General features: G+C 43.7%; 1 protein-coding gene across 14 annotated transcripts in view; it reads left to right on the top strand.

Annotated features, from left to right (window-relative positions):
• PKNOX1 (PBX/knotted 1 homeobox 1) overlaps positions 1-15,397 on the top strand; it is a 74,656-nt gene that overhangs the window by 19,846 nt on the left and 39,413 nt on the right. For 4 of the 14 annotated variants that reach the window (XM_048865627.2, XM_048865551.2, XM_048865576.2 and 1 more), the window contains exons 1-2: positions 12,736-12,874; positions 13,153-13,379. The exons of 4 other annotated variants lie outside the window; for them this stretch is intronic. In XM_048865627.2, the coding sequence (XP_048721584.1) occupies positions 13,266-13,379 (114 nt within the window). In that variant the 5' untranslated portion in view covers positions 12,736-12,874; positions 13,153-13,265. 6 more of the 14 variants (XM_048865575.2, XM_048865573.2, XM_048865562.2 and 3 more) reach the window with 3 other exon arrangements.

Raw genomic sequence — 15,397 nt, 5'->3', positions numbered from 1 at the left:
CATCCATTCCTTTGCAACCGCCCTTGTCCAGAGACAGAGTCTTTGCAGAGCCCGTTCTAGTGCCTTTAGTGCTTTTTATAATATGTTTTTTCTTTAAAATTTAGATAGTTAATAGTTGCTTCCATTTTCTTTCCCTTTTTCTCCTTGTTAAATTTTTTTTTCTTCCTCCTCGTTACCCTTTAGTTCAGATTGGTATTTCCCTAAATTCTTTCCTTCACAGGAGTTATCCCTACATGGGGGTTATGCCAGGATACCCTGGGTTGTAAAGGTGCCTCTCTTGCCAAGAGGCATCCCCATGAGCAACGGGCACTCCCAATGCATTCGTTGCTTGGGAGAAGTGCGCTTCCCACAAAAATGCACACAGTGTCTCAGGCTCAAAACTCAGGCCTGAAAAGCCTGTGAACTGAAGCTGAAACTTTTAATGATGGAGAGTTTGCTGCGGCTAGCCTCAGACTCCAGTCCTGGCATCTCTCCAGAGCAGCGATCACCGACAGTACCGACATCTGCCACCTCACACTCTCCACTATCCATGAAGAGAAAGGCAGCAGACTCTCACAAAGAGAGTAAGAAAAGGGCCCCAAGTTTGCCTACCAAGGAGCTATCCCAGAAAGAGTTCCCTGACAAGGTCAGTAGCCTCCATGCCGTCAGGTATAAACACAGTATCTTTGACTCCTTGGGACCTCCAGTACCAACACTGCCGATAAGTCCAAGGACCCCAAGAGGACCGGACCGGACTGGACAAGACTGCACTGTCAGGCAATAGAGGCAAAGAGAAGCCCAGAACCTCAAAGACGGCACAGAGGACACCACCTAAACACACAGTACCAAGTGCTTCGGCACTGACAGGAACTTGGCCTCCACCTACCTCACAATCGACAGAGCACATAGTCATCTCGACACCATCAGCACCAACAGTATGGGCATTGATGCACATGCTTCCCATGGTACCGACGCAAATACCGTCCCTGATACCGATGTTGTTGATGCCGGTAATACAGGAATTTAGATTCCCAAAAGACCTGCTCATCTCTGAGACTCTGGAATCACCCCTGCTTTGCACTGAGCTCCCAGCGATACGCACCTGTCCTTGCACAGTGTAACCGGTACCACATTGTTCACCATCACCATCTGGGACTGCTCGCTCCTTCTCAAGTGAAGACAAAGATGTCGATGAAGTTCTGTATTCAGTGATATTGCGTACCCCCCCCCCATATCATGGACTACACAGTGCGAACTGCACACGCGTACTAGATACCAGGAGACCAGGTGTGATTCTGGGCCTTGGTATGGGCACCCATGGATGGCCCCCCAGGCCTATGCCCATGCAATGACCTTGCTGGGATTCATGAGTTGCTTTTACACAACAGTTTCCCAGAGGGAGAGTACTCAGAGGGAAAGACCTAGACACTCCCCATCCTTCTCGGTATCCAGATCTTAGCCTGAAGCACAATCTTTTGAGGAGCAGGAGAGAATAGAGTAGTGTCTCCATTTAGGTGGTCCCTGACGGTGAGGTGGCAGAGAGGTCAGGGGTCCTGATCGCGGGGTAGGGTGGTATCTTCTCCTCTGTGAGGTCATGCGCTCACTAGATGAGGCGCCAACTGTGTCTCAAGATGACTACTGCACAAGTGTGTCCCAAACGGGCACTTCTACTCAAAATGTCTGATCAACGGCACCGGGATGCACCGACACCTGAAGTAGAGCATTCACAGGGACAGCACTCAAAGAAGAAAGCATTATCTCCATTTTACAGATGGAAAAACTGAGCCATAAGGCTGTTTTAGTGACCTTCCACCTCAGTCTGGTCTTGTATTTCTAGGTAACACATGGAAGGAGGCACTGCTCTCCAGGCCACCTAAGGTGGAGAACCTTGAGAGACCTCCCTCACCAGATGGTACAAATACCAACTACCAACCAGGCTTTTGGCCACCGCTTACATCCTTTTTACCATGGTGTCAATCACTATGGACCAATGAGGTTTAAAGATCCCTTTAAAGGTGTTATAGAAGTCTAGTGTTGTAATATCTAGGTACAAAATGCCTTTCTTGTTTTGATTTTTATCCCAGTATTAATGTGTGTAAGTTTGTTTATGGCAATATAGCAATGTACCTTTTGTCATGAGAAATTTTATGTAAGAAAGATTGTTATAATGGAAAAGTTTTATGAAAAAGATTGTTAATTTCTGCCCTACCCCCAGGGGTGCTGGAACTAGGGGTGTTGGTGGTGTAGCAACACCCCCTGGCTTGAAGTAGTAATAACAACCAAATACATGGTTTCTGCTTTCAGCACTCCACTATAAAAATTTGTTCCAGCATCTCTGCCCACCCATATCTATATAGATTAATGAGAATGCAATGCAGTATTAATAGTTCTTATATCTTCAGTGCTTGCTTTGGGGTTGTGTGGGGTGAGTATAAGGACAATTGCATTTTAAATGGAGATGGGCCAAGAATACACAAATCAGGCCTAGGCTTTCTGTTATTAAATGACAGAATCTCATGATCTGCTCTTGTGAGGTTTTTGACTTGGAATGGTGTAACTTCTGCCAAGATCAGGTGTTCTTGTGAGGCTTCTACTGTCTTGGACTGAAATATTGTAAAAATCCTGTTCTCTCGAGATCTTTGCTGCCTCCAGACCAGAACCAGAAAATAGCCTCCTCCTACTTTTTCATTAATACTGTAAACAAAGGATCTAGGAATGTGAATCCAATCCCCTTTCTTCACAAAATTGAATGTCTTTCTAAACATTATGCTGAGCTCAACCACAGGATAAAGGCTTGATTTAGGAATTGCTGGGTGCTGTTCTATGGCCTGCATTATGCAGAGGATCAGATGATCATAATGGATCTTTATGGCCTTAAAATCAGTGAAAATGTACAGTAGTGCCTAGAGGCCTCAATCAGGATAGGAGCCCCATTAGGTGCCATATAAACACATACAAAGGCTTGTCCCAAAGAGCGAAGACTAAGGTTAACATTTTGTCATGGTTATTTTTAGTAAAAGTCACTGGCAATAAATAAAAATTCACAGGAGCCCATGACCTGTCTGTGACTTTACTAAAAGTAACCAGGAGACAGGGCTGGGGGTTAGGGGGGAGAGGTAGGGAAGAAGAATGACACCTGGAGCCCCAATTGGGGGTACGGACTGACAGCACCAGCCCCACTGCCATGGGTGGGGGGCACGCAGCCCCACGACTCCACCTCTGGCCACAGCTGTGGGGCAGGAGCACACAGTCCTGGCTCCAGCCCCGGCAGCAGCCACGGTGGGGAGTGCATAGTCCAGATTCCAGCTCTAGCCAAAGCCATGGGGCAGGGGCCCACAGCCCCAGCGGGGAGAGAGGAGTGGACAACAACATATGGCTCCAGCCATTTTCGTGTGGGGAGTGCGGCAGTGGCGCATGGCCCTGGCCCCAGTATGTGGGGTGGCAGTTTGCGCATGGCTTTGGCTCAAGCCCCAGCCAAAGGGGTAGGGAATACACAGCCCCAGCTGAAGCCGCACAGTCCCAGCCCCAGCAACAGGGCAGGGCACACATCACCAGCTGCAGTCAAGGGGGAAGGGGTACGTGCACAGTCACAGCCCCAGGACAGGGGCTCACAGCCCTGGCCAAAGCCACGGTCCTGGCTTCAGTCCCTGACAGCCAAAGAAGTCATGGAGTCCAGTAAAGTCATGGAATCCGTGACTGCCGTGATCTCTGTGACTAAATAGTATCCTTAGCTGTGACCTTCCTCTGTTCATGATATGAAAACCCTTCAACAAAATGAAAATGGAGAATATTCTTCAAACTACCTGAAATGTTTTCTCAATGGAAAAACTCCACTTAAGACTGTTTTTAATATCTAGAAAATAGAATACATCTGGAAAATAATGAATAATTAGTCATCTTAATTGTCATATACTACAGTGATATGCAAGAGTGTGGGAAAGATTTGGCAACAACCAAAGCACTCCTGATGACTGGACACATTACAGAAGGAAAACATATAGGGTTCAGAGCCTTAAATTTCCATAGCTCAATTAATTTAAATGTTTTGTTTGCGAGAGTGATGGCTGCTGTCAAGGTTCCTCCCCCACTCTGAACTCTAGGGTACAGATGTGGGGACCTGCATGAAAAACCTCCTAAGCTTATCTTTACCAGCTTAGGTCAAAACTTCCCCAAGGTACAAAATATTCCACCCGTTGTCCTTGGACTGGCCGCTACCACCACCAAACTAATACTGGTTACTGGGGAAGAGCTGTTTGGACGCGTCCTTCCCCCCCAAAATACTTCCCAAAACCTTGCACCCCACTTCCTGGACAAGGTTTGGTAAAAAGCCTCACCAATTTGCCTAGGTGACTACAGACCCAGCCCCTTGGATCTTAAGAACAATGAACAATCCTCCCAACACTTGCACCCCTTCTTTCCTGGGAAATGTTGGATAAAAAGCCTCACCAATTTGCATAGGTGACCACAGACCCAAATCCTTGGATCTGAGAACAATGAAAAAGCATTCAGTTTTTTACAAGGAGACTTTTAATAAAAAATAGAAGTAAATAGAAATAAAGAAATCCCCCCTCTAGGCAAAACCTTAAGTTACAAAAAAGATACACAGACAGAAATAGTTATTCTATTCAGCACAATTCTTTTCTCAGCCATTTAAAGAAATCATAATCTAACACATACCTAGCTAGATTACTTACTAAAAGTTCTAAGACTCCATTCCTGGTCTATCCCCGGCAAAGACCCAGCATACAGACAGACACAGACCCTTTGTTTCTCTCCCTCCTCCCAGCTTTTGAAAATATCTTGTCTCCTCATTGGTCATTTTGGTCAGGTGCCAGCGAGGTTACCTTTAGCTTCTTAACCCTTTACAGGTGAGAGGAGCTTTCCCCTGGCCAGGAGGGATTTCAAAGGGGTTTACCCTTCCCTTTATATTTAGGACACGCCCCCCAAATCTCAGCTAGGGTGAAACACTGGCTGGGATTTCTTCCTGGAGCTCTAGGAAAAACAGAGTTAATAAGACACATGCATCTCTAAATATACTACCAAGTACATAAAGACTAATAATATTTTCCACATCTCAAGGACGATTTTAACCAGTTGATTCTGGGAAACTTTCACGGGAGAGTGCATCAGCCACTTTGTTAGAAGCTCCTGAGATGTGTTGGATGTCGAAATCAAAATCTTGGAGAGCTAAACTCCACCGAAGAAGTTTTTTGTTAGTTTCTTTGACGGTGTGAAGCCACTTCAGTGCAGCATGGTCGGTTTGCAGGTGGAAACGCTGTCCCCAAACATATGGGTGTAGCTTTTCCAGAGCATAGACAATGGCATAACATTCTTTTTCAGTGACTGACCAGTTGCTTTCCCTCTCAGACAGTTTTTTGCTGAGAAACACTACAGGGTGGAATTCTTGATCAGGTCCTTTCTGCATTAAAACTGCTCCCACACCACGCTCGGACGCATCTGTGGTTACTAGGAATGGTTTGTCAAAGTCTGGGGCCCTTAGTACAGGGTCAGACATGAGTGTCGCTTTAAGCTTGTTAAAGGCCTTCTGACACTTTTCGGTCCACTGAACAGCATTTGGCTGTTTCTTTTTGGTTAGGTCTGTCAGTGGGGCAGCGATTTGGCTGTAATGCGGTACAAATCGTCTGTAATAACCGGCCAAGCCTAAGAAGGATTGAACCTGTTTCTTTGACTTTGGGACAGGCCACTTTTGGATAGCATCCACTTTGGCCTGTAGGGGGCTGATAGTTCCTTGACCCACCTGGTGTCCAAGGTAAGTCACTCTGTTTAGGCCTATTTGACACTTCTTAGCCTTAACAGTTAGTCCTGCCTCCCTTATGCGCTCAAGGACTTTTTGTAGATGTTCCAGGTGGTCTGCCCAGGAATCCGAAAATATGGCTACGTCGTCAAGGTAGGCGACTGCATATTCTCCTAATCCCGCTGGGAGACCATCTACAAGTCTTTGGAAAGTGGCGGGTGCATTTCGCAGCCCGAAAGGGAGTACATTAAATTCATACAGCCCGAGATGTGTGATGAAGGCTGACCTTTCCTTGGCAGATTCATCTAGCGGTACCTGCCAGTACCCCTTGGTTAAGTCCAAGGTAGAGATGAACTGGGCCCGTCCCAGTTTCTCTAATAGTTCATCTGTGCGTGGCATTGGATAGTTGTCTGGGCGAGTTACAGCATTTAGCTTACGGTAGTCCACGCAAAAACGTATTTCACCATCTGGTTTGGGAACTAGAACCACTGGAGATGCCCATGCACTTTCAGAGGGGTGGATTACACCCATCTGTAACATATCCTGGATCTCCCATTCTATAGAAGTTTTAGCTTGAGGAGACACCCGGTAAGGTTGGACCCTAATTGGGTGAGCATTACCTGTGTCAATGGAGTGGTATGCCCGTTCAGTCAGTCCTGGGGTGGCTGAGAACGTTGGCGCGTAGCTAGTGCACAGCTCCTGGATCTGCTGTCGCTGCATACGCCCAAGGGTCATGGAGAGGTTCACCTCTTCCACACCACCAGCACATTTCCCTTCATAGTAGACACCTTCAGGCCACTCGGCGTCGTCTCCTCCCTGGGCTGTAAACTGACAAACCTTTAATTCTCTGGAATAAAAGGGCTTTAGAGAATTAATATGGTACACCTTAGGTTTCCGGTTGGAGGTGGGGAATGCTATGAGATAATTAACAGCTCCCAGGCGCTCCTGGACCATGAATGGCCCTTCCCACGATGCTTCCATTTTATGGGCCTGGAGCGCCTTTAAGACCATGACCTGGTCTCCTACTTTGAAGGAACGCTCTCTGGCATGTTTATCATACCAGGCTTTTTGCTCTTTTTGAGCATCCTGTAAGTTTTCTCTAGCAAGGGCTAAAGAGGTTCGGAGGGTGTTTTGTAGGTTGATTACAAAGTCCAGAATGTTAGTTCCTGGAGAAGGTGTAAATCCCTCCCATTGCTGCTTCACCAACTGCAATGGCCCCTTAACCTCACGGCCATATACAAGTTCAAATGGGGAAAACCCTAAACTGGGATGTGGTACAGCTCTGTAGGCAAAGAGCAACTGCTGCAATACTAGGTCCCAATCATTGGAGTGCTCATTTACGAATTTACGTATCATGGCCCCCAAAGTTCCATTAAACTTCTCCACCATGCCATTTGTTTGATGATGGTAAGGAGTGGCAACCAAGTGATTTACCCCATGAGCTTCCCAAAGGTTTTTCATAGTTCCTGCCAGGAAATTAGTCCCTGCATCTGTGAGGATGTCGGAGGGCCAACCTACCCTGGCAAAAATGTCTGCTAGTGCCTGGCACACACTTTTAGCCCTGGTGTTGCTTAGAGCTACTGCTTCCGGCCATCGGGTGGCAAAATCCATGAAAGTCAGTATGTACTGCTTTCCTCTGGGTGTCTTTTTCGGAAAAGGACCCAGAATATCCACAGCTACTCGCTGAAATGGAACTTCAATGATGGGGAGTGGTTGTAGAGGGGCTTTGACCTGGTCTTGGGGTTTTCCCACTCTTTGGCACACCTCACAAGACTGGACATAGGTAGAAACATCCTTGCCCATTCCCTCCCAGTGGAATGACCCCCCCAAACGGTCTTTGGTCCTGTTCACCCCAGCATGGCCACTAGGGTGATCGTGGGCCAAGCTCAAGAGCTTGGCCCGGTATTTAGTTGGAACTACCAACTGTCTCTGAGGATGCCAGTCTTCCTGGTGTCCACCAGAAAGAGTTTCCTTGTATAAAAGTCCTCTTTCTATAACAAACCTGGATCAATTAGAAGAGCTGAGAGGCGGTGGGTTGCTCCGTGCCGCCGTCCAAGCTCTCTGGAGGCTTTCATCTGCTTCCTGTTCGGTCTGGAACTGTTCCCTTGATGCTGGAGACATCAGTCCCTCATTGGATTGGGGACCTAGGCTTGGTCCCTCTGGAAGCGATATAGGGGATGGAGCTGTTTCTGTTGACTGTGAACCGCTCTCCGCTGGTGCACTATGTTGGGATTCAGGCTCCGGCTGAGCCTCTTGTGTAGGGTTATCGGCTGCTGCCAGTTCAGGTTCGGTGGGGCCCTCTGGTGTTGAGGTTGCAAGTACTGGATTCAGTGCTGACACGGGGTCTGGTGTTGGTTGTTCGGCTGGTTCCGGTTCTAGGACTGGTTCCGTCTGGGTCTCTGGGACTGGATCCACTACTGCTGTTGCAGACATTGGCCTGGGGTCCGGGTCCATCACCTCTGACCGGGTCCTGATAGAAGTTTCCGGAACAGAGCTAGGCCTCACGGCTTGTTTAGCCTGGCTGCGGGTGACCGTTCCCACCCTCTTGGCCTGCTTCACATGCTTGGCCAAGTCTTCCCCCAACAGCATGGGGATGGGATAATCATCATAGACTGCAAAAGTCCACATTCCTGACCAGCCCTTGTACTGGACAGGCAACTTGGCTGTAGGCAAATTGAAAGAGTTGGACTTGAAGGGTTGAATCGTCACTCGGATCTCTGGGTTGATTAAATTGGGGTCCACTAAGGAAGCATGGATAGCTGACACTTGTGCTCCAGTGTCCCTCCACGCGGTGACCTTCTTCCCGCCCACACTCACAGTTTCCCTCCGCTCCAAGGGTATCTGGGAGGTATCTGGGCCTGTGGACCTCTGGTGTGATTCCGGTGCAATGAACTGTAATCTGTTGGGGTTCTTGGGGCAGTTGGCCTTTACATGCCCCAGCTCGTTACATTTAAAACATCGTCCAGCTGACGGGTCACTGGGGCGAGGAGGGTTGCTGGAGAACGGGGTGGTGGGACGATAAGGGGTCTGGAGGGTTCTTTGGGAGGTAGGTGGGGCTTTGGGCGGCCCCTGGTAATAGGGTGTGGTCTGGGGTGGTCCCTCCTGGTCTCCGCTCCAACTGCGACCAGTTTTCTTCTTCTCTGCCACCTCCACCCATCTGGCTCCAATCTCTCCTGCCTCGATTACAGTTTTGGGTTTCCCATCTAGGATGTATCTTTCTATTTCCTCAGGAACACCCTCTAAGAATTGTTCCATTTGCATTAGGAAGGGCAAATTTACTGGAGAGTCAACACTTGCTCCTGATATCCAGGCATCCCAATGTTTCACAATGTGGTAGGCATGTCGGGTAAATGACATGTCTGGTTTCCACCTTAGGGCTCTGAACCTCCGACGAGACTGCTCGGGTGTTATCCCCATTCTGACTCTCGCCTTGGATTTAAACAGTTCATACTTGTTCATGTGTTCTTTAGGCATTTCAGCTGCCACCTCAGCTAAGGGTCCACTGAGCTGCGGCCTCAGCTCTACCATGTATTGGTCAGTAGAGATGTTGTACCCAAGGCAGGCCCTTTCGAAGTTTTCTAAGAAGGCCTCAGTATCATCACCTGCCTTGTAGGTGGGGAACTTTCTGGGATGGGAAGTGGTACTTGGAGAAGGATTGCTAGGGTTTGTTGGGATATTCCGCTGAGCCTTTATCTTCTCCACCTCCTCCACATGCTTCCTCTCTTTTTCCTTCTCCTCCAGTTCTTTGTCCCTTGCTTCCATTTTCAGCCGCATGAGTTCTATCTGTCTTTCATGTTCCCTTTGTTTTTCCTCAGCCTGAAATCTGGCTAATTCCAGCTTTTGTCGAGCCGTGGATTTTGTCATTCTAACCTCTCTGTTTTTAACTAACTTTACACCCAAGGTTTAGAAATAAACAAACAAAACTTGGCTGTAAAATTTTGCTGTGCTGGAATAGAATACCTATTCTCTGATAGTGATTGTCAGCCTACAGAAAAAGACAATTCCCTTGTCTCTGCTCTGGGCCCAAATCAAAGCAAAAAACCTCCAACTACTTGGAAACCTGCTTACCAGCAGCCCAAAGTAAAAAAAAAATTCCTTTTCAAACCTGTGCTCCTTGTAAAACAAAAAAATCAAAATCCTAAAAAAAACAACCCTGCCACTTTTGTCTCCAGGCAAATGGGTAGAACACACACCCCCCTATTTACTTTTAGGAAGAAAAGAAAAAAAAAACTCTGGGTTGGAAGACTGTGAATTTCCCTGCAGGAGTTAAGTACCCTGCCTCCAGGCAAAGAAAACCTGCAATTCACAAAGATAATCCCCTTTTGTCTCTGCTTGGCCACAAAGCAGAGAAAAACCAAGCTGCTTTCAGTTTCAGCTGCTTTCTGGACTTCCTTTCCAAAGGAAAAAAAAAAATTCCTTTTTAAAATCTGTATTTCTAGTTCAAAAAATCTCAACTGGATCTCAAAATGATTTCAGGTTAATCCCACCACTATGCCACCATGTCAAGGTTCCTCCCCCACTCTGAACTCTAGGGTACAGATGTGGGGACCTGCATGAAAAACCTCCTAAGCTTATCTTTACCAGCTTAGGTCAAAACTTCCCCAAGGTACAAAATATTCCACCCGTTGTCCTTGGACTGGCCGCTACCACCACCAAACTAATACTGGTTACTGGGGAAGAGCTGTTTGGACGCATCCTTCCCCCCAAAATACTTCCCAAAACCTTGCACCCCACTTCCTGGACAAGGTTTGGTAAAAAGCCTCACCAATTTGCCTAGGTGACTACAGACCCAGCCCCTTGGATCTTAAGAACAATGAACAATCCTCCCAACACTTGCACCCCTTCTTTCCTGGGAAATGTTGGATAAAAAGCCTCACCAATTTGCATAGGTGACCACAGACCCAAATCCTTGGATCTGAGAACAATGAAAAAGCATTCAGTTTTTTACAAGGAGACTTTTAATAAAAAATAGAAGTAAATAGAAATAAAGAAATCCCCCCCTGTAAAATCAGGATGGTAGGTATCTTACAGGGTAATTAGATTCAAAAACATAGAGAACCCCTCTAGGCAAAACCTTAAGTTACAAAAAAGATACACAGACAGAAATAGTTATTCTATTCAGCACAATTCTTTTCTCAGCCATTTAAAGAAATCATAATCTAACACATACCTAGCTAGATTACTTACTAAAAGTTCTAAGACTCCATTCCTGGTCTATCCCCGGCAAAGACCCAGCATACAGACAGACACAGACCCTTTGTTTCTCTCCCTCCTCCCAGCTTTTGAAAATATCTTGTCTCCTCATTGGTCATTTTGGTCAGGTGCCAGCGAGGTTACCTTTAGCTTCTTAACCCTTTACAGGTGAGAGGAGCTTTCCCCTGGCCAGGAGGGATTTCAAAGGGGTTTACCCTTCCCTTTATATTTATGACAGCTGCGTAAAAAAATAATATAATTGCATGATCAATTAAATAACTGAGTCACTTTGCTGTTGCGCACACAAATTTTGGTAACATTTTTTGCATTGTGTAGAATCCATTTTAAAAAAAATTATTTTTGTAACTGACATCTTTTACTCTTTTCTAGAATATGTGTTCTTTCTTGTGATGATTTGACATTATAAACCCTTCATTAACCATGATGGCAACACAGACATTAAGTATAGACAACTATCAAGATGGGCAACAAGTGAGAGCATTTTTTCTCCTCTATGTATTGCATTACTATTAGCAAGTGAAAAATTTACCTTTTTGTTTAAGGTTAGGCTCTATATGTGATGTGATGTTGCATCTTGGAGCAGTGGTTCCTAAAACTGCATTCAAATTAACATTAGTCTGTGGGCAAGTTATGTCATTGATCCGCACTCTGAAGACCTGTTCTCCATTATTGCTGTATGCCAGCCTGAGCAGTAGGTACAAGTCTTCCTGCCAGTAGATGGAGATAGTGTTAACTGTCAGAAGAAAAACTGAGTTGTTTCTTCCCCTACAAAGAGGCCTGGTTAGCTGAACAGTAAGTTCTCTTTTATTTCCAAAGAGGCAGGTCTCTGGATTGCTGTCTTCTTTTTGGAGTACCTCCTGCTTTTATTTTGGAGAGCTTTTTTTCCATAAACCCTTTTCTTTGACAGGTTTACTTAGTTTAGAATACTTATTTGCCTTGGTAAAGAGATGGTGGAATGGTGGATAAAAATCACTGATTTTTTTAAAAAAAAAAAATTTAAAAAATTGGATTATTTTGATAAAATGCTTTTTGAGGAAAAAACCTATCTAAAGATATCTTTGAGCTATAATGTATCTTAATTAAAACAATCTCATCATGGAATAGGGATTATAAATTCTAATTCTATAGTATGAGACAATATGTTCATGTAACGTTTAAGAAAAGTTTTGTAAATGAGTTCCAATAGTTAATGGATTAGGGATCCAATCTTATGAGATTCCAGGGGCTTCTGTATAGATTGTTTAAGTTAATCTTTCTATCTACCCAATGGGGCTCAGTCTAGAAGATACCATCAGAGATGCTTAGTTTTGCAGTTCTCAACCTGTGAATTTGTGTCTGCACTCCAGAGATAACATGCTTGGTAACAGCAAAAGTGTTTTTAAATAAATAATATATAGAGGTGAGAAATAACAGACCTCACCCTGTTGTCCCTCTGCAAATTTGTGTACACAGAGTCAATCCCTTTTATCTCTCTAAAAGTGCGAAGTTTCAAAAAGTTCAGTGAATAGAAGATTATTGGGGGCGGAATAGATCTGGACAAGGAGAAGAAGTCTGAAGATAAATGTGAGAAGGGAGGGACAGGCAGTAGAAACAAAAGTGAAACTATTCGAGCAGCATATTCCAGAAGTCTTAAGGTCTTTCTGAGTGTAGCCTTCATTGATTTGAGATCTACCATACCATTCTCTCACTAGAAGGGAAAACCTATAATGGCAGAAGACTGTAAAAGAGACCCGGTTTGGGAATATTTTAATGAAGTTCCTCTACCTGTGGGTAAAACAGGCATGCTTGCAAAATGCAAACAGTGCAACAAAGAAATGCAAGGCCTGGTTGCCCAAATGAAACAACATCATGAGAAGTGCTCCTTCTCAGGAGGAAGCTGTATTGAAGATGATGAAAGGAACGTGTCTGAATATGCAGGATCTTCAGGTTGGTAAACTTTTTTTATTTCATACTTCTTTCTTAAGGACTGCCTGTCTTCCTTCTGGACTCTTCTTAAATTGTCGTGTTTGAGCAAAAATATATTTGTTACTCTGTGGTACTGTCATTTTAGATGCAGTTGTGATAAAAAAAATAACTGAAATAGGCAGATCATCTTTTTACAATTTCACCTTTAAAGTAGTACTGAGTATCAGTGAATGAAATGAGTAATACTAAATGAGCAGTATGGTAATAATAAAATAACTGCATTGACTTATTTTGTTTAGGAGAATCCATCCTCAACATACAGGATTCTGAAGACTATCCACCTTCAAGATCACCATAATTTTCCATAGTTTCAGAGTTATCTGCCAATGATAATATTTCAGTCACATCATGTATGTCACATAGCCACAGTATATCAGCTGTAGCAAAAAGAAAAAAAAATCTCCATCATCCAGAAACAACCAGTAAAGATAAGTTTGTGATAAAAACCAGCAGATTACAAAAAGAGGTAATTGATGAAAAAATTGCCCGGTTTGTTTATGCAACAAACTCTCCTTTCCATATGATTGAGAACCCACACTTCATTAACATGGTTCAGTCACTCAGACTGGGATACAGTCCACCAACAGAGCAGATGTTGCAGGCAAATTTGGATAAAGTGTATGAAAGAAAAATTGAGCAGTATGCAAAAAGTTTAGAGGGTAAAATTGTTAACCTGAGTCTTGATGGGTGGAACAATGTCCATAATGATCCTGTTGTATGTGCTTGTGTGACAACAGAAGAAGGGAATGTCTTCCTTACAGAAACAATTGCTACATCAGGAAATGCACACACAGCAGAATACTTACAAGAAGTAGCAGTAAAAGCTATAACAAAGTGTGAAAAAAATTTCAAATGTCTGGTATGCAGTTTGGTCACAGAAAATGCTGCAAATATATCCAAAATGAGAAGAAATTATTTAGAAGAGCATGAAGAGAGTCCCAAGCTAATAACATACGATTGCAGTGATCATGTGATGCACCTCCTAGCCAAAGACTTCAGTGTTCCAGAAATAAAGGCTAATGTTGTTGAAATTGCAAAATATTGCAGCGGCTGCTCTGAAAAGAGTGGGAGGAACCAAGCTAATTCTCCCACAAGACATGCGGTGAAACTCAGTAGTGGACTGTTTTGAGCACTATATCAAGAACTGGCCTAATCTGATGACAGTTTGGAACAAAATCATGAAAAAATAGATGGTACTGTCGCAGCCAAAGTTCTCAACGTTGATCTTAAGAGAAATGTTGAACGCATGCTGAGTACCCTGAAGTCTATTTCCGTAACCTGGAACAAAATGCAGGGAAATAGCTGTTTTATTGCTGACGCTGTTGAAATTTGGAAGGAACTGAGTGAGATCTTAAAATGAGAAATATGCAATGACAGAGTTAAATTACAAGCATTAAAAAAACAAATGGGACAAGCACTATTTCCAGCTTATTTTCTTGCAAATATTCTCAATACTTGGTACCAGGATCAAACCTTAACTGCTGAAGAAGAGGAGTTGGCTATGACATGGACATCCAGCAATCATCCCTCCATAATGCCAACTATAATAAACTTCAGAGCTAAGGATGAACCATTCAAGAAATATGTTTGCTGATGATCTTTTAAAGAAAGACACAAGAGTTAACTAATGGATTTGGAGTCTTCAATCCATTTTCAACAGAAAAGCACTGTTAAAGTCTCTGTAATCAGAAATAAGGTGTCAGATGGGGGTTTCAACTCTTTTTTGTTTTAAGCACTTGGATTCAGAGACTGCTGAAGTGATAATCTCACTTTTAACAGCAGTAGCTTCTTCAGCCAGTGTAGAAAGAATATTTTCTTCCTTTGGACTAATTCATTCCAAATTGAGAAATCATTTGGGACCTGAAAAGCTTGTTTTTTCTTTCCCAGATTATGACCAAACAGGAAAATGAAGGTAAAGACAACTGAGTGAGCTGCAGAAGCCAATATTTTAAGTTTCTCATGTTGACCTGGATGACATAATCAATTTAATTTTTTTTAAATGTTTCATTTAACTATTTTAGTTTTAAAACAATTTTAACAAAAACAAACCTGGTTTTAAAAAAAAACTTGAATGTTTAATTAAATTCAAAAATTCTTGTGCTTGTTTTGTTAAAATATCACACGTTTGCTGTTGAAGAGAAAAATCCAGAATACATAACGTTGTTTTAGTTAAATAAAACAATTTAAATGTCTGTCTGGTGGTGATCTCCTCCTAATACAGCATGGCAAGAAAATCCTCCAAATATTAATGATTAACCTGTTGAATTGGAGATAGTTCACTTCCCAATGACTTCATAAATATCTGCCTCAGTTACCTTTGGTAAATGAAATAACCAAACAATTGTTTCTTTTCTGATATAGCTGTAAAACTAATCTGAAAAGTTTTCACTTTAAAAATGTATAGTGTGTACCTTCTAAAAATGAAACCTACATCTATCTCTGAGTTGTGAAGAATATGTATTAAGGTTATAACAACCAACAAGA

This window comes from Caretta caretta, chromosome 1 (assembly GCF_965140235.1).
Source record: "Caretta caretta isolate rCarCar2 chromosome 1, rCarCar1.hap1, whole genome shotgun sequence".
Lineage (NCBI taxonomy): Eukaryota > Metazoa > Chordata > Testudines > Cheloniidae > Caretta > Caretta caretta.
The sequence above is the reverse complement of the archived record's forward strand: the minus strand, read 5'-3'. Positions and strand labels throughout refer to the sequence as shown.